The sequence below is a fragment of the Ciona intestinalis genome, chromosome 9 (assembly GCF_000224145.3).
Source record: "Ciona intestinalis chromosome 9, KH, whole genome shotgun sequence".
Classification (NCBI taxonomy): domain Eukaryota; kingdom Metazoa; phylum Chordata; class Ascidiacea; order Phlebobranchia; family Cionidae; genus Ciona; species Ciona intestinalis.
In genome coordinates, this window is record NC_020174.2 from 285,962 (window position 1) to 310,855 (window position 24,894).

The following is a 24,894-nucleotide window of genomic DNA, read 5'->3' on the forward strand; positions in this document are numbered from 1 at the left end:
TTTACAAGAGTTAACGAATTTTAATGTAATTTAGGCGCTAGTAAATAATCCTCTTTTAACTTTATCTGTATGCTAACTCCAACTGTTAGAAGCTTTACAATTATTGTTACCAACCAGCAAATCTATTTTAGTTAATTAAAATTATTTACTCGTATTTTAGTAGCTTAAAATACAAGCTTGACTGTGATCATACATTATACTCATAGGAAAATACATAGAGACGAAGACACCTATGTTAAAGTAATTAATTTGATTGGCATTCCAGTGCAGTAGCAATATTTTTGTGTCGTTGTAAATATAAGAAGATGCCGCCCAAGAAAAACAAGGGAGCCAGCACCAAAACTGAACAAAAGAAAAAGGATAAGATTATAGAGGTTCGTGCCTTAACTCCTTAGTTTAATGTTTATGAGGTGAAGCTGCGGTGCTAGTAAAGAATCTCCCCCCCCCCTCACCTTTTTTGCTAACCACTAACCCCTAGGTTGGGGGGTTAGTAGTTAGTGGTTAGTGTTTAGCAAATAAGGTGGGGGGGAAGATTCACTAGCACCGAAGTATTAAGTGGCTACATTATATGCCAACCTCTAATATGTTGCTTTTTGTCTCTTATTTTTTTGATGTCAGGTCACGAAAGTATTGTACAATAGCACTAAACATTTATGTCTTTTAAAACATATCAACCTACAAAGCTACATACTTGGTAACTTGTAAGTGGACACAAGGTGTATGAAACAGAATGCTCGTGCTGACAAGCAAAAGTAAATATAGAAGCTAAATTAATTTATTTATATTTTCAGGATAAAACTTTTGGATTAAAAAACAAGAAAGGGTCGAAACAACAAAAGTTTGTTAAACATGTCAATCAACAAGTTAAAGCAGGGGGCGACCCAAATGCAAGGAGGGTAGGTTGTTTTGTTTGCAAGTGTTAAAATTATATGACTCCTTGGTGTTGGGGGTAATATACCTACATCCCAGGTCTCAGCTGTGCCTTACTGAAGATCTCACTCTTATAGAATAGAATCTCTATTTTTGAGTGTTTATAAACTGCCTCAGTCGGGTCTAGATGGTAGCACCCTGGATGTTGGGGTAATATATCTACATTCCAGGTCTCAGGTTCGCCTCACTGAAGCAATCACCCTTATAGAATAGAATCTCTATTATTGACTTCATATTTTCTTCCTCAGATTGAACAACAAAGACTCGAAGAAAAGAAAAAGAAAGAAGAAGAAAAGAGAAAAAGGGAAGAAATGGACAGCTTGTTTAAACCTGTTGTTATTCAGAACAAAGTTGGAAAAGGTAAATAAAAACTTAAAAATGGGTTGCTGGGCCAAACTACTTAATTCTGCTTGGGAGCTAATTCATGTGGTACAAAATAAATTAATTTGCTGAATGTGTTCAGCATTCAACACATTCAGCAAATCCCCTTTGGCATAAAATATTTGGTGCTTAATATGGTACAGATTGAACCTTGCAAAAGTTTGTATAATTCTGCCACTGATTATTGTTTCTCATCCACAGGTGCCGACCCCAAGTCAGTGTTGTGTGCGTTCTTTAAACAAGGATTGTGCCATAAGGGAGACAGATGTAAGTTCTCCCATGATCTTGCTATAGAGAGGAAAGGAGAAAAAAGAAGTTTGTATTCCGATGTGAGAGAGGAAGATATGGCGAATGGTGGGTTGGCTGTGGTGTAGAAACTAACATGTAGTATATATAGAAGGTTGGAGTAAAAGGGTTTATGTTTTCATTCTCTTTTATCTTCTTGTTTATAATCGTATCCTCACGAATCTACATTAGCCTGGTTAATTGTTAACGATTAGGAAAATGGGATTTTATGTGCTAACAATATCAATCTAACTTCTGAACCCCACAGTATTATATATGTATAGTTAGATACGTTTTGACCAACTTTTTAAGTTGTAACCCGACTTAATATTTTGAGACAATGGTATTCGAATATTTATCCATGAAAAATTAAAGTTATCGTTTCAATATATTTTGACTAAATTGTACAAAATTTAATATTCAAGACACAATGGATAAATGGGACGAAGACAAACTGAAGGAGGTGGTTGAGAAGAAACATGGGGCTGGTAACAAACAGAAAACGAAAACTGACATTGTGAGTTTATTTACTATCATAACTAACTTGCTGTTTGTTCTAAATGACATGAATGCTGAAATATTGAGGCATTTTCTATAGAGGCCTAATTCATAAACACAGGGGAGGCAGGGATAGTTAGACACACAATCCTGTGAAACAAATCTAACTTATTGGTTGTAATGTTTACTGATTGTGGTTATTAAAATGATAAAGTCACCTAAAGATTGATGTTTGTGTTTCATTGAATCAATAATTTTATATTTAGGTTTGCAAACATTTTGTTCAAGCGATTGAAGAAAAGAAATACGGTTGGTTTTGGTCTTGTCCAAATGGGGGAACTAACTGTATGTATAGGTTCGTATATAATGCTGTTGCCACTAGTGTATATACATAGCAGAACATTTTTAAATATTTTCCTTTGTATACAATAAATACAACAAATATCCAAGATATGGGAAACAGCATAACAGTTGTGGGCTGTCCTGCACTTTAAGGACAAAAATAAATTAAAGGTAATTGGTTTAAAAGTGTATTTGTTTAACTGTCCCAATAGGTAGTAACTCATTATGTGTTGCAAAAAAACAGATTAGAGTTAGTTTAAAAATAAAGTTAGGAAACATAATAATTGTTTGTTGTGTTTTCCAGACATGCATTGCCTCCTGGCTTCGTGTTGAAAAGCGAGCAGAAGAAGATGGACGCTCAAGCTGAGCAAATATCTATTGAGGATCTTGTGGAAAAAGAACGAGCAGCACTGGGATCTAAAGTTACAAGGGTATGGAAACACTGAAAATGTATAGCTATAATTGCTTTTCTGATAGTAGCAAAAACAGTATTGCACCAGCGTTTAGTCTGGCGTGCAGCAAGCATTCATTAGGGTATTCATCATTACCACTGTCTCAGATGAAATGTTGGTGGAATCTCTTAATGTTTTTAAAGTCTGGTGTTAGGGGTTTGCATTATACCCCAAAAATACGGGCTCCATACTGATACTATTGTTGGCATATGTGTCCTTGGGAAAACGCTTAGAGCAATTGTACCAAATTATTGATCTTTTATATATTTTTAATGTGCAACACTGTTGAATATTGCTTAGGTAACACTGGAGACCTTCCTTGCTTGGAAGAAGAGAAAGAAGGAGGAAAAGATCAAGAAAATGAAAGCTAACAAGGATTCAAGGCAGCGAGATTTCAAGTCAGGGAAATGTCTTGGGGTGAGTTATATATATATATATATATAATAGTTGGGGTAAGATGGCACATGTTTAAATAGGCTGGGTTAAGACGGTCCACATTTAAGAAAGTAAGATGGGGTAATAAACCTTTACCCCAAATTCTATGGCATACTTCTCTTAACAAAACCTACAACCCCTCACCCCATACAGAATAGGAAATATAAGATAACTATATCTAAAAATAAAAAGGGCCTTACCTATGTAAGATATAATATAAGATATTTATGTGTCACAGGTGAGTGGTCGCGAAGTGTTTGAGTTCCAACCTGAGATGGTGGGTGCCGATGATGATGAGGCCGATGAAGTAACGTACGTAGAAATCATATATACAATATACATCATATAAACATAGATATGTTAAAGCTGTGGATATGATAAATTGAAATATATCAATGTCCACTGCCTTGGCACATGTGTGTATTGTGCCTCTAGCTTCGGGTTACAGTTTCAAGACTTTATGCTGCCACCATTGTTGGCATAGGTGTTTATCAGCGGGCATGAGGTGTATCAAACAGAACACCCATGGCCCATGTAATAACGACCGGGTGCCCCGCTACACGAGGGTAAATAGGATTTACTCCTATAATATGATGAGTCATCAGGTACGAGCATAGTGATGACGAGGCGGAAAAGGTTGAGATTCGAGGAATATCCGACGCCATGTTTGTTCCAGAGGAAGTCGATTCAAGCGGAACGCAAGCTTCGAACGAACGACTGAAGTCAATGAACCATGACGGTAAATATCTTTATTGTTTTCAATAACGTGTTATATGATATTTAAATTGGCGCTTTCGTTATAAAAGGATTTTTGACAGACAAAATGTTGGTAAAATAAAACTTATATACTAAGGAATCAATGTATATACTGTAGGTTGGGGTAAGATGGTGCATGGTTTTATTACCCTATGTTTAAGTTTCTCACAGATTCAGAGGATTCAAGCAGGCTGTGGCTATGTGGAAAACTTCAGAATTCATTTACTAAAATTTATCTTTGACAAAATTGATATTTTTACAGAAAATGACAAACTTTCTGAGGCGGCAGGTGGAGAGGTTGTAACTAATGGTGTCACGAAAGATGAGGTTGCCACAGATGTCCCTGTTGATGAAGACCTTTTCACGGAAGACTTGGATGATTTAGATGCTGAATTAGAAGGACTAGATGTTTAGTTTCATGTTTATTTTATGGGTGATTGACAGCTCTTGCTGGGTTTTTCAAAAACTTTTACTCTGCGTTCCGAAAAAAAATGCAATTTTCTGGTTGTTAGTCCTTATTTTACGTCTCACGAAGTTGTTTTAGGCTTTAAACATAATTTGCTTCCAATCTGTAAGTTCTCAGTTAATTCTATGATTTTGTGCATGCTGCTGAACTACTGAAAGCGTTCATGCCACAAGCCAACTAACTGCAGATGAATGGATGTTTTGTTCCAAGATACCGGGTGCTCAAATCTTGTTATTTATATCTTCCAATGTTAAATGCTGAAGGAAAGTTTTTCAATGGAATCGAAAGTGTTTTGTATTGTTTAGCTGCCGTGTTGGAAGGTAGCACTGCAGAAATGTGAATAGATCTTCTTTTACACCAGATATATCAAGTTACGACATAGATGCTTGCTTATGTGCCTCTTGTTCACTGTCAAGTTACACTATAGGTATTTTTGCATAGTTAACTAAACACATATGTTTAGGTATGTGTGGTTTTTGCAAAACCTTTTGCCCACGGTCTAGTTATGTAACGGGGTGTTATATCTGCATAAGTAACATGCTTTTAGAATCGCAACGTTACAGTATCCTAACAAGTGTTAATACAGTACTTATTTATTTGACCTTCATGAAAGGCTTGTGTAGGAACGAACATTAGATGATACTGTACTATCAGCAGAGACCAAACAAACATTTGTGTCATCAAAAACAGTGTTTATTACAAAACAAACGAAACAATTTCAAAAATCATTTTCCCGCGTCATTCTGTATTTACACAACGTTTTATGTTGTGTTGTTTAATTCGGGGACAATATTCAGGTAGTTGCATACGGGTGCGTGTTTGTGCGTCGACGCTGTATTTCTGTTAATTTAAGCCTAATCCCTGCTCTACCTTCGGATGTCGCTCATATAGAATAGAAACGGCAGTGAAATACAGAATAGCAGCAAAGTAACTTACGATATACCTGGATGTGGAGTACGTTCTCACTACATTTCAACGCATCAGTGGAAGACAGTTTGAAACATTGACGGATTACAAAGCAGTAAAGGTACAGTAGGAAACAGAAAGTAACTTAGAGCACCACAAACGCATAAGAGGAGACTTGACACGAAAAGAAAATGTTTAAACAATGCTGTCTGGCTATGAAGAGGTGTCTATTGGTTGGTTTGGTCATTTATATCCTTGTGGGTGGGAACATGAGTGACTTATCCATGGTTTCCACTCCCATGCCCACAATCGAGTTGCTAAAGCTATTGCAGTGTGTGAATAAGGAAAAGCAAACATGACTTTTGGTTGGTTTGGTCATTTATATCGTCGTGGATGGGAACTTGTTTAGCGTCTACGCTTGAAGTGATTCAGGTTAAAGAAACAAATAAAGTAAAATTAATGCGAAGTATCGACAACCCCACTGTCCCTGTAACTTGGCTTTTGTTCATCATCATGACTCGACAATAAACCATTGTGCTTTAATAAAGACGTAGTTGTGTCGTCACTATCTTTCGTTTGTTGCGTAGTTTCTGATGGTTCCTCCTCCACAAAGTTCGTTCGCTCTGTTTCAAGAAATACATCATCCTTTGATGACGTTATAGGTTCAGTAACGTCACGACTGTGCCTCTCGTTTGTTTCGTCATCACTTTTTGCGACGTCTGAGTTGCAGCGACGACCAGGCCGTGGGCTTTTGTCAAAAGATTCAAGTTTTAGGTCACCGTCCGGTGTTGTGTTTTTAATTCCCAANGAAAGGCAGACTTTGTCCAAGTTTTGAAACTTCCAAAGTTTGTGCCTGGATTTTGTTTAACGCTGGACTGCGGACTTCTCCTGTTACAGTGTTACTTCTCTCTCGTGAGCAGGTTTCGAACCCAGTAGCCTCGGTACTCGGGGAAGCGAGCCTACCGAGGTTATTTGGCCGCTGTAGGCACTCATGACTATCAAATGAACGAATGCCGCTGCTGGATGAAGGCTCACGCCGTACAACCGCACGGTGGCGGTCGTGGAACACGACTTTTTCAACAGGACTGCATGGCAAACCCTATGGACAAAAAAACATCTTTTTAACATTTCCCACAACGAGAATTAATTAGCGCTACATTATTATGTCATACTTGTATTTAGGGTTACGTTATACTTTTTACGCCGCTTTAACGACTGTTGGTTTTTTTCCCTTCTCTTCGTTGTTTTAATTTGTTTAATCTCCACAATCGTATTCGAAGAGATTAATCAAACTTGTATTATAATACAGATTAGAGGTAAACTCGCAGGAAACCGCCATTTCCTTTGTTACCGATTGTGACGTAGCGTGTATCTGGAACGTTTCAAGCTACGTCATGTTTTTTCCCTTGTTTAAAATCGACCCCGCGATGACGTATGTGTTGAAAAAAATCGATTAAAACCAAATGTTTATCAGAGTAAGAGATTTGAACGATTGCTTAAAAGCTTTTCGAAACATAAACACATTCGATCTTAAAGATTGCCCGCCTTACCACAATCAAGTTACTAAGTTTAGCCCAGCAGTGGTACACAACATTGTTATTCTAAAAAGCGTTCGAAAACGTTACTGGACATATTCATATAAACGTATTTGGATATCGCCCCAGAATTTGTATCAGACTGGGATAAGATGGTTTAAGTTTTCATTCTCATTTTTCGTCCTATTTGATCTCAATTAATTGCATTGCACAAGCAAATCAAATTTATTATGCCATCCACTTACGTAATCAATGACGTCATCGTCGCTTGCTCTTCGATTTCTTCTAGCAGACCGAACGGAAGAATCTCCACCACGACGGGAAACCCCCGGACTCGCAACCGACCCCTGTTGACTACTACGTGCACGTTTACTACTTCGCTTGCTGCCTTGACGACCTGGAAGAAATGACATCACGTATTAAAACAAGTGTCCATGTTAGGATCTCATATATCTAAATGTGTATGTTTAGCTGCCAAGCTACGGTTGTATCAGAGACCCCCTGTAAAGCAGGTTTTACCCGTAGCGTGTTTACTACGGTGGTTTTGTTTTAATTATAATTTACGGTGGTTTTGTTTTAATTATAATTTGATCTTTGTAATCGTAACCGAAGCAATAATCTTGGGTTAAATCCTAAATTAGTGGTTTAAAAAGTGCGGTTTACAATGCGGTCACACAGTCGTTTGTTCGAACACAATGGACAGCAGATAAACATATTACGTCACAAACCACGTTTCTTACGTAACCTAACAATAGCTCTTATTACGTTTTGCATAAAAGGGGTCTGTCACAGATGTGAGAGATACCAAATGATACTGATGTTAAATGATAGGAGATTCGGGTTCAAGGCTCGACGCTGCTACCATTTTGTTTGCGCATTAACTTATAAGAATTGGGCACGAGATGTAGAAAACAGAACGCCCAAAATGTGATATAGCGAGTGTCATTGCCCCGCCATGTGAGTATGTATAAATAAGTTACATTGATTGATTCACTTACTTGATATTCTTCGTCTGAATTCAGCAAATGCACCACGTGATGCAAAACTATCTGATGACGTTTCAAACTCTGCTGTTTTCATGTTTCGAATCATCGCCTGTGATTGGACAGTTTGAGAATTACGATTATGGCGTAATCGGAAACAATAAGTTCGAAATTGTTTTTTTTTTATAAGATAGTCGATTAATATTCCTTCGTAAAAACCGCTACAGTACGGATTACAATAAACCGCTTTATTGGAACAGTAGAGCTGCAATCGCGGGCGGTATAAACCAAGTAGGAACACACATGATGTTTCATACGCCCCATGCTTACTGTTGTGTGGTTACAGTTTCTTTTTACAAAGTTACATACGTGGTATGAGGTATATATGAAACAGAACAGCCGTGTTATAACAACTGTTGTTTAGAATTACTAAGTTACATTCATTCAAGATATCTTAGACATGCACTATATTTCTAATAACGAGTCCTTAACTTACCAGCAATTCTTGTCGATATCTGACATTAGTAGCAACATACACGACCGGGTTAAGCATGGGTTGTAGGAAAGCAAGTCCAAATGTAAGCCAGGTGAACCAAGTTGATGACTTCACACCGGTTGATGCTTCGGCTAGAACTCGAATCTGTACGAACACATGTGCGCACGTGAATATAAACGCTGTTATTTATACAATACAATATGTACATTCTATTCTTTAGGTGAAACCCTACAGTGAGGCATAGCATGGGACTGGAATTTAGGCCAGAGTTGCCCCATTACTTCAACATATGGTAACTTCACACGATTGCGGACGTGCGTATGAAACAGTTACAACGTTTTGCGAAGGACGTTTATACTTGTTGGTGGTTCGATTTTATCGATATCGCCAATTGTGTGTATTGAGAAAAGCTATTTTATCAATGCATATATGCGTGCGTTTACCCCGTTTGTGGGGTAGCAGTAACGTTTATCTTTTAGCAACGTAAATTGGTTTAACGGCACGCCACGTTAGTATTTGTTTACTTAAAACACACACACATATATATTACAGATGCATATACCAGTTTGATACGTAAGAAGTTATCTTATAGTCCAGAAGGTCTGGTCTTACAATTCCTTTATAAACATGTGCCTTATACTTACCACGTATGGTAGATAGCAGATAATGAATATACAACAAACGGCCATTGTTGTAATCGTCGCGTTTCGCGTTCGTCCCGTTCGCCGTTTTCTGTTTGTTTGTGATTGATGCTGTAACAATAAAAGGAAAAATAAAATATGTCAAATATGTTTAAAAAATGACATTCTATTCTATATGGATGAGGTCCTTGTCAGGATTAAGGCCAGATTTGGCTCATTACCCCGACTACTTATGTACGTATAGGTATAAATAAGTTTAAATTATTTATCCTCGAGTGGCAGAGCAACGACAGTCGTTATGACACGGGTGTTCTGTTTCATATTCCTTTGTTTAAATTTTGAACACAATTAACTATTGCGTCGCACCGCGGTTCTGTATAGTTTTTCTATTATTACGTCACAGCAAAGTCGCCCCCAACGCGAAGCCGCTGAACTTTTAATGTGCACCAGTTTGTCGTACAAGCAATTATGTTGGTACAAATGCGGTTTTGTGACGTCACTGAGAGCTTTGTACGTCAAAATGAAATCTGCATTGCGTCACAATGGCTTGTGTGTACAGAGAATTGATTTTGTTTCAAACAATGTTCCTAATTATGACGAATAATTGGAACTGTTTCAAAACAATGACACAAGTTTAAATAAAAATAAATGTTTGCAGTTTGGTTTTGCAAGCTCCATTTTATCTGCAGTGATCGGACGACCCAAGGACGTTTTAAATGCCAAGTATATTGTCCGTACGGTCACAGGAAATATTGGGAATTGTTGATTTTGATTCTACTTTGTCCCAGGAATCAGATTGGAACGGGTTGTGGGTTTAAACTTCGGTTTTGAGAAAAAAAACTTGTAAATCGTGCGCTTATGGCAATACTTCTCAATCTATTTAAACTCGCGTATTTTGTTTCATTTTATTTAAAGGCTTCGTAATCCCACTCCATGAAAAACTACAGCGCAAGCGCCTTAAATTCGTGATTTCTTTAACTTTAATTACTTTGAATAGTAGGTAATGTCTATTTATTTATGGCGGGGGCGTCTATTGAAAAGTGATTAGTAGGCTGAGGGTATTTATTATGTAAAGTACTATAAATAAAAAAAATAAAATAAACTGACCAACCTTTTTGTCGAAATTCATTCGACATAATTTCAATTGAAACGTCACAGTACACGCTGCCATAAACAAGAGAGCGCAGAGAAATATCGAATGAACGACCAACGCGTATATTTGGTCGATGCGATCGTCTGCAACAATATTTAAACATTAGTTTTGGGGCAATGAGCTAATTCTGACATAAATTCAAGGTTTCAAGCCGACCCTTGTCGTAGGGCTCGAGCCTACATATTAGAATAAGGTGTAACCAAAGAGAACGGTAACAAAATACGTTTTTGTTTTATTGGTTTAGACTTTATATGACGTCACAATTACCATTATTCGTATCAAGCAAGCACATCCTTCGTCCTCTGACCACGTGATACTCTCCAACACCAAATATGGGCAAGATGGTCGTACACAAAACGAAGCCACACGCAGCCGGGAGAAGGACTTTTAACATCTGGATCGTAAAATAGGGGGGTTGTAACATTTGATGTGGTGGCACCTTGGCAACTTGCCACGGGAAATCGACAGGCGCCAAGAGGATCTTGTAAAACGGGTAATCGAAATTGGAAGTCGGGAAGGAACATATCGCGTTAAAAGATGGTTGTCAATTATAATGCGGGGTCGATGTTCTGATGATGTCGCTACCAGAAGAGATATATTTAAAAATCACAAAGACTATGTCAGGGGATCCAGTTTAGTCTTACATTATTTTTTGTTTAAAACCGATATTCTGGCGCAGCAGAATTTAAATCGTTCAATTATTCATCAAACACATTATGATAAAACGAACCAATTCCGGTACGAAACAATCGGATCTCATTACGTCACAATATAAAACAATAACACACCGCGTGAGACGCCAATCCTTGCGATTTACAAGCAATGCTTCTATAAAAAGCGACGATAAATCGTCCAGGAAGAACCGACAAGTTTCTGCTTCGTTGCAACAAGTTTATGGAACAAATATAAAACTAAAGGAGTTTCGTGGGAGACGTGGAATGTTTGGAACCAGCGTGATCCTTGTGTTTCATATCGTGTGAATTTGACCGAATATGAGGGAAACGATGGTGTATATATGTATGAGGTTTTACGCTTTAAAAATTGCTTGAATAAAATGAATGGTAATTATCAAGGTTATATCATGTAGTTTGTTGTGTGTATGCTGATTTCACACACCAGTGGTTGTGTACGTTTATGTAAGGATACTTATTGGTTATTTCATGAAATATTCTTTATTTACTACTAAATGGGACGGTAAAGTGAATGAAAAATTGACCATCCTACCCCGGCCAACTATATGTATGTCACCTCTGCCTTATAACATAACGAGCTCTTAACAAAGAACAACGAAAATCGCGACTTCTAGAAAATCCCGTTGTTCAAACACTTTGCTGCATTAGTGACGTCATAATGGTATGGCAAGTGACATTACAAAGCATTTACACGAAACAAACACCTGCGCCGTGGTAGCGACCGCAGAAATATCGCGGTTTGAGGAGAAAGAATGTCGAACCAACCAAAGGGTAAAATCGAACGAAATTTTGGTAAAAAATCCGACCTGGCAATTATAAGCATATAATTATATTAATACCGAAAAACTTTAGCGACCTAATTTTTACTGTTTTATTATTTTAAACATCCTTTTGTAAGCGCACAATACGATGTAAAGCGATGTTTGTGGCGCCTAAAGTATTAAACTTTTTTTATTTCAATGTTTCGTCGCCAATCCGGAAACGAAATATTAAATAGCACTTAATCTAAACTGATTTAACTTTAAAATAACAAGGGTTTAATTTATATCGGCCATAAATTTAGCTGGAACTATAAATAGAATTAACCTCGTGTATATATAATGGCGGGTTTTCAATCTGGATGAATTAAAGCGATTGTCGCGTTGGGTCGTCTGTTACGTAGACAAACGCGAGTCATCAAAAGCGGCACGAGACAATTATCAATTAGGGTACTTTATGACGTCACATACCGTCAATCCAAGATGGCTTCTGTACTTGAATGGTTGGTACAACGCGATGACGCGATCGAACGCCATCAGTATTGTGATGAGCGGAGACACGAGAAGCAGAAACAAAGCCAAGAAACCCATGATCCTGCATGATACCATACCACCTGCCCAGTTGCAATCCGGCGTGGCGAATATTGGCATCAACAGCAAAAGAACCGCCTGTGACGTCATAGAATGATGTGTGAATAATGGTTAGGGTTTGTGGGGTAATAATACTTCGATAAACCATAAATGAATGTAACTTCGCATGGCGGGGCAACTTCAGTTGTTATAACACGGGTGTTCTGTTTTATACACCTTGTGCTCGCTTTTAAGTTACCACGTATGTAACTTTGCATGTGATCACAATGCAATTTAAATATGGGGTACTGTATTCTGACACACTATACGTTACTGCGAGTTATTGAAACGATTCGAACTCATGTTTCAACCAAAGCAAGAACCACACCCACGTGACTCGCATGCGCGCCTGTCAAGTTAATGAAAAATCGGTTCAAAAAGTCAAACCCCGAACCCTACTTTGCCCGAAACCAATAATTGATAGTAATTTCAATAAACATTACAATAACATAAGGTGCGCCCGTCCTGTGGTGGGTAAGGCCTATAACCAATACATCAAACGCCCTTTATGCTTAACAAGTGTCTCTCAGCCTTTTTGCTGCAACCAAAATATATTTTAAAGAACTTGTTTCACATTTTACACAACTTTTTATAAGCTGCAACAAAATAATTTAACTTTTACAATAACATTCAAAAGGGTTAGTGAAGCACTGTAGTAGGCGACCCAACCAAATCAAATGGTTATCCAGTGGTTGAGAAGCATTTTTAGCTAAGGTTTCAAACTATGATGTATACGTTAATATGATGTGTATGTACTCGTATGAACTGTAGTTACCAGGAAAGGAAATTACAGCTCATTAGTTTGATTGACAGTTTTCTACAAAACGTAACATGATTAGCATGCATGGTTAAACATAAAAAAGCAAAAATACTGGGAAAACGCTAAAAAATACCCGCTAAATTTTGATGGCAAAAATGTGAAAAACGACACAACAGTAATAGTAAGCTCTGCATAGTTTGTTTACACTATCAGTAAAGATTTGCTTTAATGTACCAACTCCGTACTAAATCTCAGGTCTCATGGCACTCACTGCCCCAAACCATAGCGTTACCATTCTATATGGAAGAGGTCCTACAGGGGGCTGTCATATAGCACAGGACCTGAGATTTGGGGCAGAGTTGTCCTATTACCCCAACATTGTGTATGCATATTATATTCTATATGGGTGAGGTTCTACAGTGAGGCATGCCATGGGACCTGGGAATTAGGCCAAATTTGGCTCATTATCCAAACATTGTATATGTACATTCTATTCTATATGGGCGAGGTCCTACAGTAAGGCGCGCCACAGTGCCTGGGATTTAGGTTAGATTTGATCTAATAACCCAATTATAACTTTACCTGTATTAAATCAGTGATGTTTAGAAACCTTATGCACAAATACACTGGGTTGCTTCGCCCTCTTACTGTCACAAGGGGAACTCTGAACAAAACGAACGAAGCCGCCAAGTTGAGTAGAATAGTAAGCGCCAGGAACAAAGCCAAAGTTGTGTTCAATATATTCCATTTACATTGCCCAATATATGGGTTAGTGTTGTTTGGTAGGTGGGTGGTGAAGTTGAAGTTAGGGGTGGTGGGGTTATCCGGTATTCGTAACGACATTGTTAATATCTACGTTTATCTGTAAGGAAGGGAATACGTTATATTAATAAGTCTTAAAGTAAAAGGAAAAGTGCAGAATTAAGCATCTAATAGTAAAAAATACACACCATAGAAGTTTTAGCGACATGTCACTTATATGGGATATTATGTGCTAACGATATCCATCTTACCCAACAGTACTATATGCAACGCAAAACAGCGGCAAACCAACATAATATTACTCATATATCGCTGTATTATTACTCTGTTAATATTTTCACCGCATTTATCAACAAAACGATAATTTAGTTTCAATCGAACATTTAACGTCAACAACGTTCGCTGCATTCGATTAAACGCAGCATTTGACGCGAAACCTTTTCGGGTTTTTCTCATCGTGCAAACCAGTGTTACACAGGTGGATGAAGTTACTTTATGCTGTAACTGTATACGTGCGGCAAAAGTCAACAAACCATAAACTTAAGTATATTGTACACAAGTTCAGTACAGAACAAGTTTACATGCGGTAAAAGCCGGCAGTTTTACCATGACCGTACACTATTATAATCATACCAACATTGTAATATGGCCGTCAAACTGCTGCATTTCTTTAAAACAATCAAAAGCTAATTACCACATGCAGTAAACACCCGTACCGGCATATATTGAATGCAAATACGCTTGTTTTTATAACGCTACACTCTTACATTACGTTGCTTGTATGGCTTACAAATCCATTTCGTTACTGACACACGAATTTTTTGCTATTAAATTGAAACAATCTATGCTTATGGTTTGTATTCGACATTCATATATAAGATACTACGCCATGCAGCCAGGCTTGCATGCGATAATACCGCGATCATAATCGACGCGTTTTAACTCTCTCGTCTATACAGCAAACCGTCACATTATATTGAATGCAAATTCAAAACAAACTGTTAAATTCAAACTAAAACATAACAGAAACAGATCCTATGTTCGATGAAAGCGGCCATTTATATTCCCCATACAACAGTTGTTACTAAATCATTCTAAAACTTTTTCCACTCGCGTACCATCTACATTCCATACAAAGGCCTCATACAACTTGTTAATAACTACAGAACAGAGCACAAAAAACGTGATTTTTCATTTACTGTTAGCTTGTTTGTTTGTAAACTTTAAATTGCAAATTAAACGCAACAACTTGTTATAAGTTTTAAATGCAAAACAAAAATATCCATCGAAAATCATTTAATAAACAGAATCGAATATACTGACATAACCCCACAGTTCCACATAATACTTTGAAGTCAACTTTCGCTTCAAACAACCAACTTCTCTCTGCACTGCAGGGGCGAATATAATCAAAGCAATGTCTGCGCCAACATGGCTAAGTAAGAGCCGCGTTTTTCCCACGCCGCGTTTTGAACCGGTCGTGAAAAAGCCGACGGTTCAACCTTGACAGTGAGTTTAAAGTAACATTGAAAGTGATAACCGTATAATAATCGGCGTTTTACATATTTATACCAAATGTAAAACGCATTTATATTTCTGTGTTCCATTCTACACTGGTTAAGACCCTCTATACACTGTGACTGCTGGCATAAGATTTAAATCGTAGTTGGTCCACACACAAAGTTAAGCTTACCCAAGTACAATCATCATATCCATCAACACAGTGTATCAACCCCCCTTATACACCAGCCATGTTATATAGCAATGTTTAATCGTAATCACCGCGTATTCAACACCATCGATAAACTGAAGAACCTCTTTCAACAAGATTCGATCTTTGGAACTCACCCAACTCAGGTCGTCTGATTCTCACACATTTTAAATGCGCCGTCTGGACTATATACGACCTCCCATCTACTTGGACCTTATAATTGCATTACCACAAACCCGAAGCTGTAAAAGCTCTCTATATAGCAGAAAATAATAAAAGTAAATTTGTTTTGGGAATTTGGTTCAAAAAAACGCTAAAATATTGGCTTGTTTATAATTTTACCCCAAAACGACAGCTACACGACGAAGCAAACAGGGTAGTTTACGAATGTTTTTAGAAAAATCGCTTAAAATGTGGGGATAATTTTAAAGTTAAATAAATAAAAATTTACGAAAATTAACATTTTCGTTCTAATTTGGGCTCAAACTAAAACTACTAAAGCAAACAGAATATTTTTTGAGTGAATTTACAAAAATCGCTTAAAACTTTTAAACAATTCATTATTTAAATAAACAAAGCGCAAATAACCGATTTATTCTAATTTCTGTCCGAAATAACCATCCACACGTCACGAGAGAGGCTGTACCGTTGAGTTGGAATATTGTTAGAAATTTTACACAACCGCAACTTGGGATGGATTCGTCTCCTTGCGATGATTCACTTCTTGTACAAACTTCACTCGTTTGTCTGCTTCTAAATTAGAAACTGGATTCCAGATTTCTGACTTTAGCTCTTATAGTGACGCAACAGAAGAAAGCTTTTATTCCGTCATTGAAGTCACTGTGACGTAACAGACCTGGGAAATTCGGCACAGATGTCGCTGATAAAGCGTCGAAGATAAACATGTTTTCGGAAATCGTTTTGTTTTATGGAACTCTAGAATCACCGACAATGCTGGAACAATCACATAACATAAAGTATTATGCATCTCTTCGAAAACGATGGCGGAGATCAAATTAATTAAAACAACGACGAGAAGGGAATTAGCGGCAAAACGACAATCGTTAACAACACGTTTCAGGTAAAACTACCGAAGAAAATCATTAAATAAAAGCGCGGCTGCTGAGTTTAAAAACTGTTCTAAACAAACCGACCTCAAAGCTGGAAAACATTATGTCTGAAAATCTCAAGTTCGAGACTTGAACACAAAGTTGTATTGGTCAGACTGCGTATACTCGGAAACAGTTGGTATTTCCCATGCGAATAGTGGGCCATGGAACAACGTTCTATTCGTGTAAAGCAAATTTGCCAATTGTGGCTTGTCTCAATACACGTCTACAGAAGCCCTGTTGCTACAAACTCTTGAACCTTATGGTCACAACTGAACAGAAACATCATTTGCACGCATATCTAGTTATTGGGCTGAACACAGGATACCGATGTCTCTGTTTGTCAATTCAATTTCGGTGTTTTAGCCGCAAACTGCGCGATGCTATTTCGGGCGCAAGCTTATGAATTTAAAGGGACAAGGGATTTTTTGGGGTGTCAGTCACTCTTTATATACGCTACAGGGAAACCTTAATTAAGCAAAAAGTGAAATAAAAGCTCGACTGCAATCTTAACTTTATGAATGTACAGCAATTAAATACGCACACATGCTTTTACCACACGGCCTGCTGAAGATATTTTTAGTAGGCCATGCTTATATACAACGACTGTACTTATTCCAGCAACTGAAAACTATAGTAACTTATTTTATCGCTTTTGAATTGCCGAAATACCAATACTTTTAAATCTGTTACAATCCTATTTTATTATAAAGTAAAAATATAACTAACTACTAAATCTAAACTACAATTCATATAATTCTGCAACCATTATGACGTAACGTAAGACCATTGTTTTGTTCCACGGCTGGCATTGTTTTAACAATCGTTACATTATTCGCTCATACAGAAGCTTGCCTTACAATCCGGAAACGTTTGTCGTTTGCTTCCTTTCGTCCTTAATTAACCGAAGCATTTATTGCAGCAGATGTTGTGTTACCTTTGCAAGGTGTAGCTGTAGGGTGCCTCAACCCAAACCAACGCTTGTACCTATGTTTCATCATTATATTCGAAAAGGATGTAACTTATTTATCCTCACATGGCGGGCAAACACATTCGTTATAACAAGGGTGTTCTGTTTCATACGCATCGGCCCCACTTATACGAGTTACGACGCATGTAACTTGGTGGGTGATTGTTTTTCTGTATTGCTGATAATTTAGACAACCCATTAGTAACCACTGGGTTGAAGTAATTGCCGTTAAGTGTCTTGCACAAGCACACATATGCCTATCAGTGGTAGCAGCGGCGGTCTGTTTTATTATAAGCTAAAGTCGAGCGCTGTAAACTAAAGTCAGGTTTAAGGGTTATGTCGTACTAGGCCAAGGCTTTGGATTTATGCCAAAGGTGTCTTCTTACTCACAACACGTAAATTCGATACAAATTATGCGAACTTGCAAAAATTAAAAAGCTGTTATATAACTTTATTTGAATAACAGAAATTTACTTATCGATTACAAAAACCTAACAATATTTACAATCATACATACGTGTATTTTATTCTATGTTTCTGCATTCATTCATACACACACGTCTAAGTGTTACTAATATAACTCAAACTGATCTTCCGTCATAAAAATAAACCTTTAGATTTAACGAAAAACAAACATTACCGCACAACTGCTGTGTATGCCCACATACACTGTAACTGTTTACACCAGATTTCACCGTTTTATAAGAATGGCGCAAGCGTCATATGCTCTTATTTACTGCCTGGCTACTTAGCATGTGGTGTAGCCCACGCTTCTACATACGCGCGTGGCGAAATGCAATAAGATATTGCGGAAATCAGTTTCACGTGAGCTTTTGTTTTCTCCTTATGAGAGGCCAAAGCATATTTAGTGCAACCCATGTTTTGCTGCAACGTAACAATAGAGTACTGATGCAACAGTGGATGAAGAATTAGGGGCTTGTGACGTCATAAACGTTGCAACAATCTCATGATCTCAGGTAAATAAATCACAGAAATCGAGACTAATGTGCAATAGAGGAACATGTATTACACAACGCCCTTAGTTCTAAACCGTTTCCACTCGAGTATAATTTTCGCACATTTCACACAGACACCATACATACGATCATCATATAGTGGAGTGGGGTAAGATGGGACAAGTTTATCCCTTTTCGATCGGCAACCGTATCCCGTCTTACCCCACAGCACTATATGTTTGTTTTTATTCATTACCGCTATTATTATGGACCAGGATATTATATTTACATGTTATTTAATACAAACAGTACTGTGTGCGTTGGTGTTCGAAACTAATGACTCATCCGGGTGATATATGTTAATTAAATTTGAATATAGTATACACTGTGGGGTAAGATGGACACAATATCCCATATTGCCCGATCGTGTTTATAACAATTAACAACACTATTTTAGAATCGTTGGAACACGGTTACTTAATTTGAAAATAATCTTTGCTTTCCAAATGGGAACATGGACCATCTTGCCCCAACCTACCATTTTATAAACCAATCAGATACAATTAAAGCGCTTCGGTTGTAAAAATGCAGAAGAAGGAATATACAGGCACTGCAAATATCAGAAAATAAAATTATAAAAACAAAGTAACCGTTTCGCAACTCTGTCTTGTTTCGAAGTCTTTTTGTTACATTTGTTTTTTAGAAAGTGATTTTTATAGAATACTGTTTTTCGTTGAGTCATTCTAACTCCCACCTGGAGATGCTGGTCACAATAACCGGCATAGTTCGTAAACAAGTCACATTGTGACCTGTGTGTGGCATCCTGTTTATCATATTAGGCGATAAAATTAAAAGTTGGAACAATTTTTCAATGACCAGGTCAAATAGAATGCACTTTCTCTTTACAGTCGACAAAATAACCTAAAATAGACCTAAATATTATATTAATAGAAGCTATCGCTGTTGTTTTGGTTTGCAGTGGTTTACTTTTGAGATTGCTGCTAACCTAACTCAGTGTGATTTTCATGCTTTTGTTATACGACAATAACTAATTTATAGAATATACTGGTAACTCAGATTCGCAGAATTTATTCAGCTATTTCCAAACTGGGATATTTCCAGCTTTTAACAGAAATTCGCTTTAGGTATCTTCCGGAAATTATTGATGCTATCCTGGGATAAATTAATTGCAGGTTTAACTGTGAAGGGCAATTGCCAATTTGATTAACAACGATAGCATCTGGATTGCTACGTGCATTATTCATTGCACGTGTCAAGTAGTGTATTGGTAATCTTCTAAAAATAGTAAAATACACAAAAAATCAGGGTCAACTGTTGGGGTAAATGGATTTTATCGCAAACACAAAAACTTTTTGAAAAATAGGAGAAAGGAGTTTTTGGATTACTGTAGTTAAATGTTGTCACGTATTTTTGATCTGTTTGTATAACGGATTCATCTTTGCGTGGCGGGAAACGATTGTCCCTGTGACACGGGAGTTCTGTTTTACAAAACAAATGGTAGCTTTTTAGTTACCCCTTATTTAACTTTATGTGGGATAATTTGGTGTACCGCTGGTAGCAGCGTCGAGCCTCGAACCCTTCCCCTCTTCACTGGAGCGGGCATGATTACCAGACGCCGAAGCGGTCGGACTTCTGATCTTATACTAAGAATATTTCTTTAAATAATGATAAAATCTTTGTAGTTTGCTGAGAATAATTGTTGGATTTTTGTTCTTTTATTTGAACTTTTTTCAATATACCCGCCGTCCTCCTATCCGATTTAGTCATTTATGATTTTGTCGCCAGGGCAGCAAGTTCCCGTTTTAAAACTTTCGATCTTTATAAATTTGGTGTCGATTTTTTATTGCAAAATGTTGTCAAGGGCATGTTTCAGGCAGTTTTCCGCTTCAATTCGACGAATGTCGAGTACAAATATCGTGGAAACCAACATTGATAGCGGAACTGGCTTCGCAACCGTAACTTTATCGCAACCACCAGTAAACAGTTTGGATAAAAATTTACTTACTGCAATTACGGACAGATTTAAAAAACTTAGCGATGATTCTTCGGTTACTGGGGCCATTTTAACTTCCAAATTCGATGGTAAAGTATTTTCTGCTGGCTTAAATATCGTTGATATGTTCCAAAAGTCGGACGACCATCTCGGCGAGTTTTGGGGTATGGTGCAGGAGTGGTATCTTACTATACAAGGGTTTCCTAAACCCTTGGTATCCGCCATTAATGGGCACGCACCTACCGGCGGTTGTGCAATGGCTTTAATGTCAGATTACCGTGTGATGGTTGAAGGGAAAACAATTGGATTAAATGAGACATTGTTGGGGATTGTTGCCCCTTTTTTCTTCGCTGATTTAATGATTGCTGCTGTTGGTAGAAGACATGCTGAATTTGCACTAAATAATGGCTACCTGTACACCTCAGATGAGGCATTAAAGATTGGCTTAGTTGATGAAGTTGTAAACCTTGACCAAGTTGTTCCAACTGCATTGAAAATTCTTACTAAGATGACCAAAACACCTCAACCCGCTTACCAAGTTTGTAAGAATTTCCTTCGTAAAGAAACAATGGACACATTGCGCAATGATCGAGCTGGTGACATTGCTCATTTTGTTGGTTTTGTTCAACAACCTAACGTTCAAAAAGCGATTGGAGGTTATTTGCAAGCTTTGAAACAAAGGAAGAAATAATCCAAACACAAGCTACATTAAACAAAGTTCTTTAAATTGCAATTAATTTTGTGTTCAATTGAAATGAACATGTTGGTATGGTTCGTTGTTACAATCATGTAGTCATGTTGTGTGAGTGTGATGGCTTTAAATAAACAATTAAAGGGTCAATACAATACATGTTTAAAAGAAATAAATTTACATTGCATATTTAGAGTTTAGCTGATGTACAAATACATAAAATGAGCCTTTGTGTAGGTGCTAGTGAAGAAACACATAAGCTGTAATGCTGTATACCTCTATCAAAACTTTAGCATTATCGGAACTATATTCCAAACATGTTGCCTGTATCGTTACAGAAGGTTCTTTTCTATCACTTATGATCTACATATTTCATAATTGTTTAAAACCCATAATAATATTGAATGATTTTATTTTGTTGATGTTTCTTTGATTCTAATTTTGTTTCCACATCCAGGTTGTTAGGAATAATGGGAGATCGTTTTAGAAATAATCCTTCAACTTCAACAAGCTCTTCTTCCTCTTCAGGAGAAGACAGTCCCTCAACAGAAGACTCCCCAGGATGCAGTGGGCTAGGCAAAGCAGTGAAACGAAAAATGGACGAAGTCGTTCAACCACTAGATATGTACAGCTCGGTGGCGAATAAGATGATGAGAAAGATGGGATATCAGCCGGGTACGGGGTTGGGGAGGGAAAAGCAGGGAAGGGTGGATATTGTGCCCGCATCGGAGCAGCGAGGGAGGAGGGGGTTGGGGTTGAAGATTAAAGCTTTGAACAAGGATGTTGTGATCGATTGGGAGGATGAGAAACCTCCAAGTGCGGAAGAAGTTGTGGATTGGTTTCCTCCATATGATGGTGGGATGCCTGAGAAAGGAGAGATGGAAGCATGGGCAGATGTTGGGAAGAAGAAGTTGGTTATTGATGACGAGACTTTGTTCTGCGATAATGGGGTGTTAAAGACGGTGTTGGAGTGTAAGTCGATATTCGATGATTTAGAAGGACAGGAGATGCGGAAAGCAAGGATGAGGTCGAACCCGTATGAAACTATACGTGGAGGGATATTCCTTAATAGAGCTGCGATGAAAATGGCTAACATGGATTCGATATTGGATTTCATGTTCACACAGCCAAAGTGTTTGGGGAATAATGAAATTTTATATTTTGCTGATGTCTGTGCTGGACCTGGTGGGTTTTCGGAGTATATTTTATGGAAGAAAAAGTGGAGAGCTAAGGGATTTGGATTTACATTGAAGGGACCGAATGACTTCAAACTTGGCGATTTCTTTGCAGCGAATTCCGAGTTTTTTGAGCCCCATTATGGTGTGAATGGAATAGATGGGAATGGAGATATAATGAACACAAGTAATTTGGAGGAATTCCAAGACTTTGTTTTGACCAACACAAACGAAAAAGGCGTTCATTTTGTAATGGCTGACGGAGGCTTTTCAGTAGAGGGTCAGGAAAACATTCAAGAGATTCTGACAAAACAACTTTTGATGTGCCAGATTGTGTGTGCGTTGTCCATACTACGTGTGGGTGGGAACTTTGTGTTGAAAACATTTGATCTTTTCACCCCTTTTTCAAATGGGTTAATTTACTTGCTTAGAATTGCGTTTGAAAACGTGGCCATCTATAAACCAGTGACAAGTCGGCCAGCAAACTCAGAAAGGTACGCAGTCTGCCAAGGTTATCGGGATGAAGACCGACAATTGTTCAACTACTTGATTGAAATTAACGATCAAATGAATGAATTCAAAAAGTCTAGCGTCAATCAAGATGTAAAAGCTGTTGTGCCATTGGAGATACTGACTGGTGATCAGGAGTTCTTTAATTACATGAAGACATCAAATGAAAGCATTGCAAAAGAACAATGTAAAGGCCTTGCAAAGATTCACGCCTTTACCAAGGACCGTTCATTAAGAGAAACCAAACAAGCGCAAGTTAGATTGGAATGTTTAAAGAAATGGCAAGTCCCAGATAGAGTTAGATCTGCACCACAGAAAACTGATGTCTCTTCGTTGTTTTATAAACTTACCGGCCTAAAAGAGCCGCATGCTAATAGTGAGAGCAAAATGTTAACAAGTGATAACTTGTTGAGTTCCATCAGAGGTGTGTTTAACTACAAGTGCTATGTGTCCTCTGTGAACAGCAGTATACTTGTAAGTATGGGAGGCTCTTATATCTTCCTTTGGAACAAGAACAACAGGAGATGGTTGAACCTGACTCAGCTTAAATGTTTAATTCCTCGTGATACAATTCTTGAAGTTGAAATTGCTCAAGAGTTGAAAGGAGAATCAAAAGGCCAACATAGAGTGACAACAATTCATATTGTGGACGCTCTCTTCTTGGCTGGTGATGATATGAGAGCTTTAAACTACGCAGAGAGAATGCAGAGTGCTGCAATATTTGCTGAAGCAATTCGTAAACCGAGTTGTAAACATCTGAACCTTGTGAGAACTAAAGAAATCTTCAGGTTAGAAGATGCTGGGAAGATATTTACCCAACTTAAGCTCAAAACAGTCAAGGGTGGTGGTTCAATACCTCGCCCATGTTATGAGATCACTAACAGTGATTTATGTTTTGTGCCTCGTGGAATTGTGTTTGTTCGTACATCTCAGGACCCATGGTCCATGGAATACAGTCGCTCACAAAACCGTAAATATTTCTTCAACATGCGAACAAACGAGTCTGTGTTCGAATGCCCCCCGGACTTCAACGCACCTTATGACATTTGCTCCACTTCACGCCTAATATGGGAATGGAGGGACGGGGTCAAAGTTCACCCTGATCAACAGCATCATCGTGTGAACAATATTTCAACCGACCAACTTTTAAACTTCGTTCGTTCAAAACTTCCGCATTAAGTTTCATTTCTTCAAATGTTAATTTTATGATTTTTTGCCAAGTTCCTATTCATAGTTTTATTATGCAAATGGTATGTCAAATCACTTATGTATGCGTAGTAGTGTGGATTTGGTTGTGTCGATCATAGTTTCTGTTTTCTAAATTAGAAATGTGTGTACTTATAATGACTTGCGAAGCATGCGTTGTTAACATTACTTTTGTAACTCTGTTCATTGTTTCAAACATTTGAATAACTACACACTTGGATTCTTTAGATTCTTTGGTACTGTTTGTGGTGCAACTAATTTCAAAAACTTATCATAATTATACAGTTTTATACAATACATGCTGTAACTGTTCCTAAATTATTGCTAATTAATGTTTCACTGAACACTTGGCCCTGGGTCGACAAAAGTTTGTGTTTCATTCACCCTGTAATGATAAGTTGTAAACCTAATGCCGTAATAATATTAGATCCATGGCCATTGAAACTATAATTAGATGTCCCAAGGCATCATATATCATTTATGCAGTTTAGAAATTATAATTTTGGCTGTTTCTATACTTTTCCGATCTTGATTTTGAGTTGTTTATTTTTGTTAATTATTTTCATCTGTGTTTAGAACCCAATATTGGTCTAATTTACAGTTTATCATACCAATATTAATGGTGTAAACACACTATACATGTCTTTCATGCTAAATATGTGATTGCTATTTTCTTTTAAAGGTTAAACTT

General features: G+C 37.6%; 4 protein-coding genes across 6 annotated transcripts; 3 read left to right on the top strand and 1 right to left on the bottom strand.

Annotated features, from left to right (window-relative positions):
• Positions 1-185: 185 nt before the first annotated feature.
• Positions 186-5,012, top strand: zf(c3h)-2 (zinc finger (C-x8-C-x5-C-x3-H)-2). Its single transcript, XM_002120741.5, has 11 exons — positions 186-374; positions 792-896; positions 1,179-1,290; positions 1,513-1,665; positions 2,022-2,113; positions 2,361-2,449; positions 2,741-2,867; positions 3,189-3,305; positions 3,562-3,635; positions 3,929-4,062; positions 4,342-5,012. The coding sequence occupies exons 1-11, from the start codon at positions 306-308 to the stop codon at positions 4,491-4,493; spliced, it is 1,224 nt and encodes a 407-aa protein (XP_002120777.1). The 5' UTR covers positions 186-305; the 3' UTR covers positions 4,494-5,012.
• A 208-nt stretch (positions 5,013-5,220) lies between these two features.
• On the bottom strand, positions 5,221-17,851 carry LOC100182439 (prostaglandin F2-alpha receptor-like). Of its 3 annotated transcripts, XM_026835804.1 has the most exons (11): positions 16,219-17,851; positions 15,710-15,827; positions 13,682-13,961; positions 12,181-12,378; positions 10,527-10,653; positions 10,218-10,342; positions 9,110-9,217; positions 8,466-8,609; positions 7,985-8,081; positions 7,232-7,383; positions 5,221-6,550 (listed from the first exon to the last, which is right to left on the bottom strand). In XM_026835804.1, the coding sequence occupies exons 3-11, from the start codon at positions 13,940-13,942 to the stop codon at positions 6,248-6,250; spliced, it is 1,515 nt and encodes a 504-aa protein (XP_026691605.1). In that variant the 5' UTR covers positions 13,943-13,961; positions 15,710-15,827; positions 16,219-17,851; the 3' UTR covers positions 5,221-6,247. The 3 variants fall into 3 exon arrangements, with proteins under 3 accessions (XP_026691605.1, XP_002120156.3, XP_026691606.1); XM_002120120.5 differs by lacking the exon at positions 16,219-17,851 and having other exon boundaries at positions 15,710-15,905; XM_026835805.1 differs by lacking the exons at positions 10,218-10,342; positions 10,527-10,653; positions 16,219-17,851 and having other exon boundaries at positions 15,710-15,906.
• On the top strand, positions 10,447-24,885 carry LOC100185668 (cap-specific mRNA (nucleoside-2'-O-)-methyltransferase 1). The gene is made up of 2 exons (XM_002121583.5): positions 10,447-10,452; positions 21,770-24,885. Exon 2 carries the CDS (start codon positions 21,783-21,785, stop codon positions 24,174-24,176), a length of 2,394 nt encoding a protein of 797 aa, XP_002121619.3. The 5' UTR covers positions 10,447-10,452; positions 21,770-21,782; the 3' UTR covers positions 24,177-24,885.
• Positions 20,385-21,769, top strand: LOC100180101 (enoyl-CoA delta isomerase 1, mitochondrial). Its single transcript, XM_002121525.4, has one exon. The coding sequence runs from the start codon at positions 20,398-20,400 to the stop codon at positions 21,310-21,312; it is 915 nt and encodes a 304-aa protein (XP_002121561.2). The 5' UTR covers positions 20,385-20,397; the 3' UTR covers positions 21,313-21,769.
• Positions 24,886-24,894: the final 9 nt, after the last annotated feature.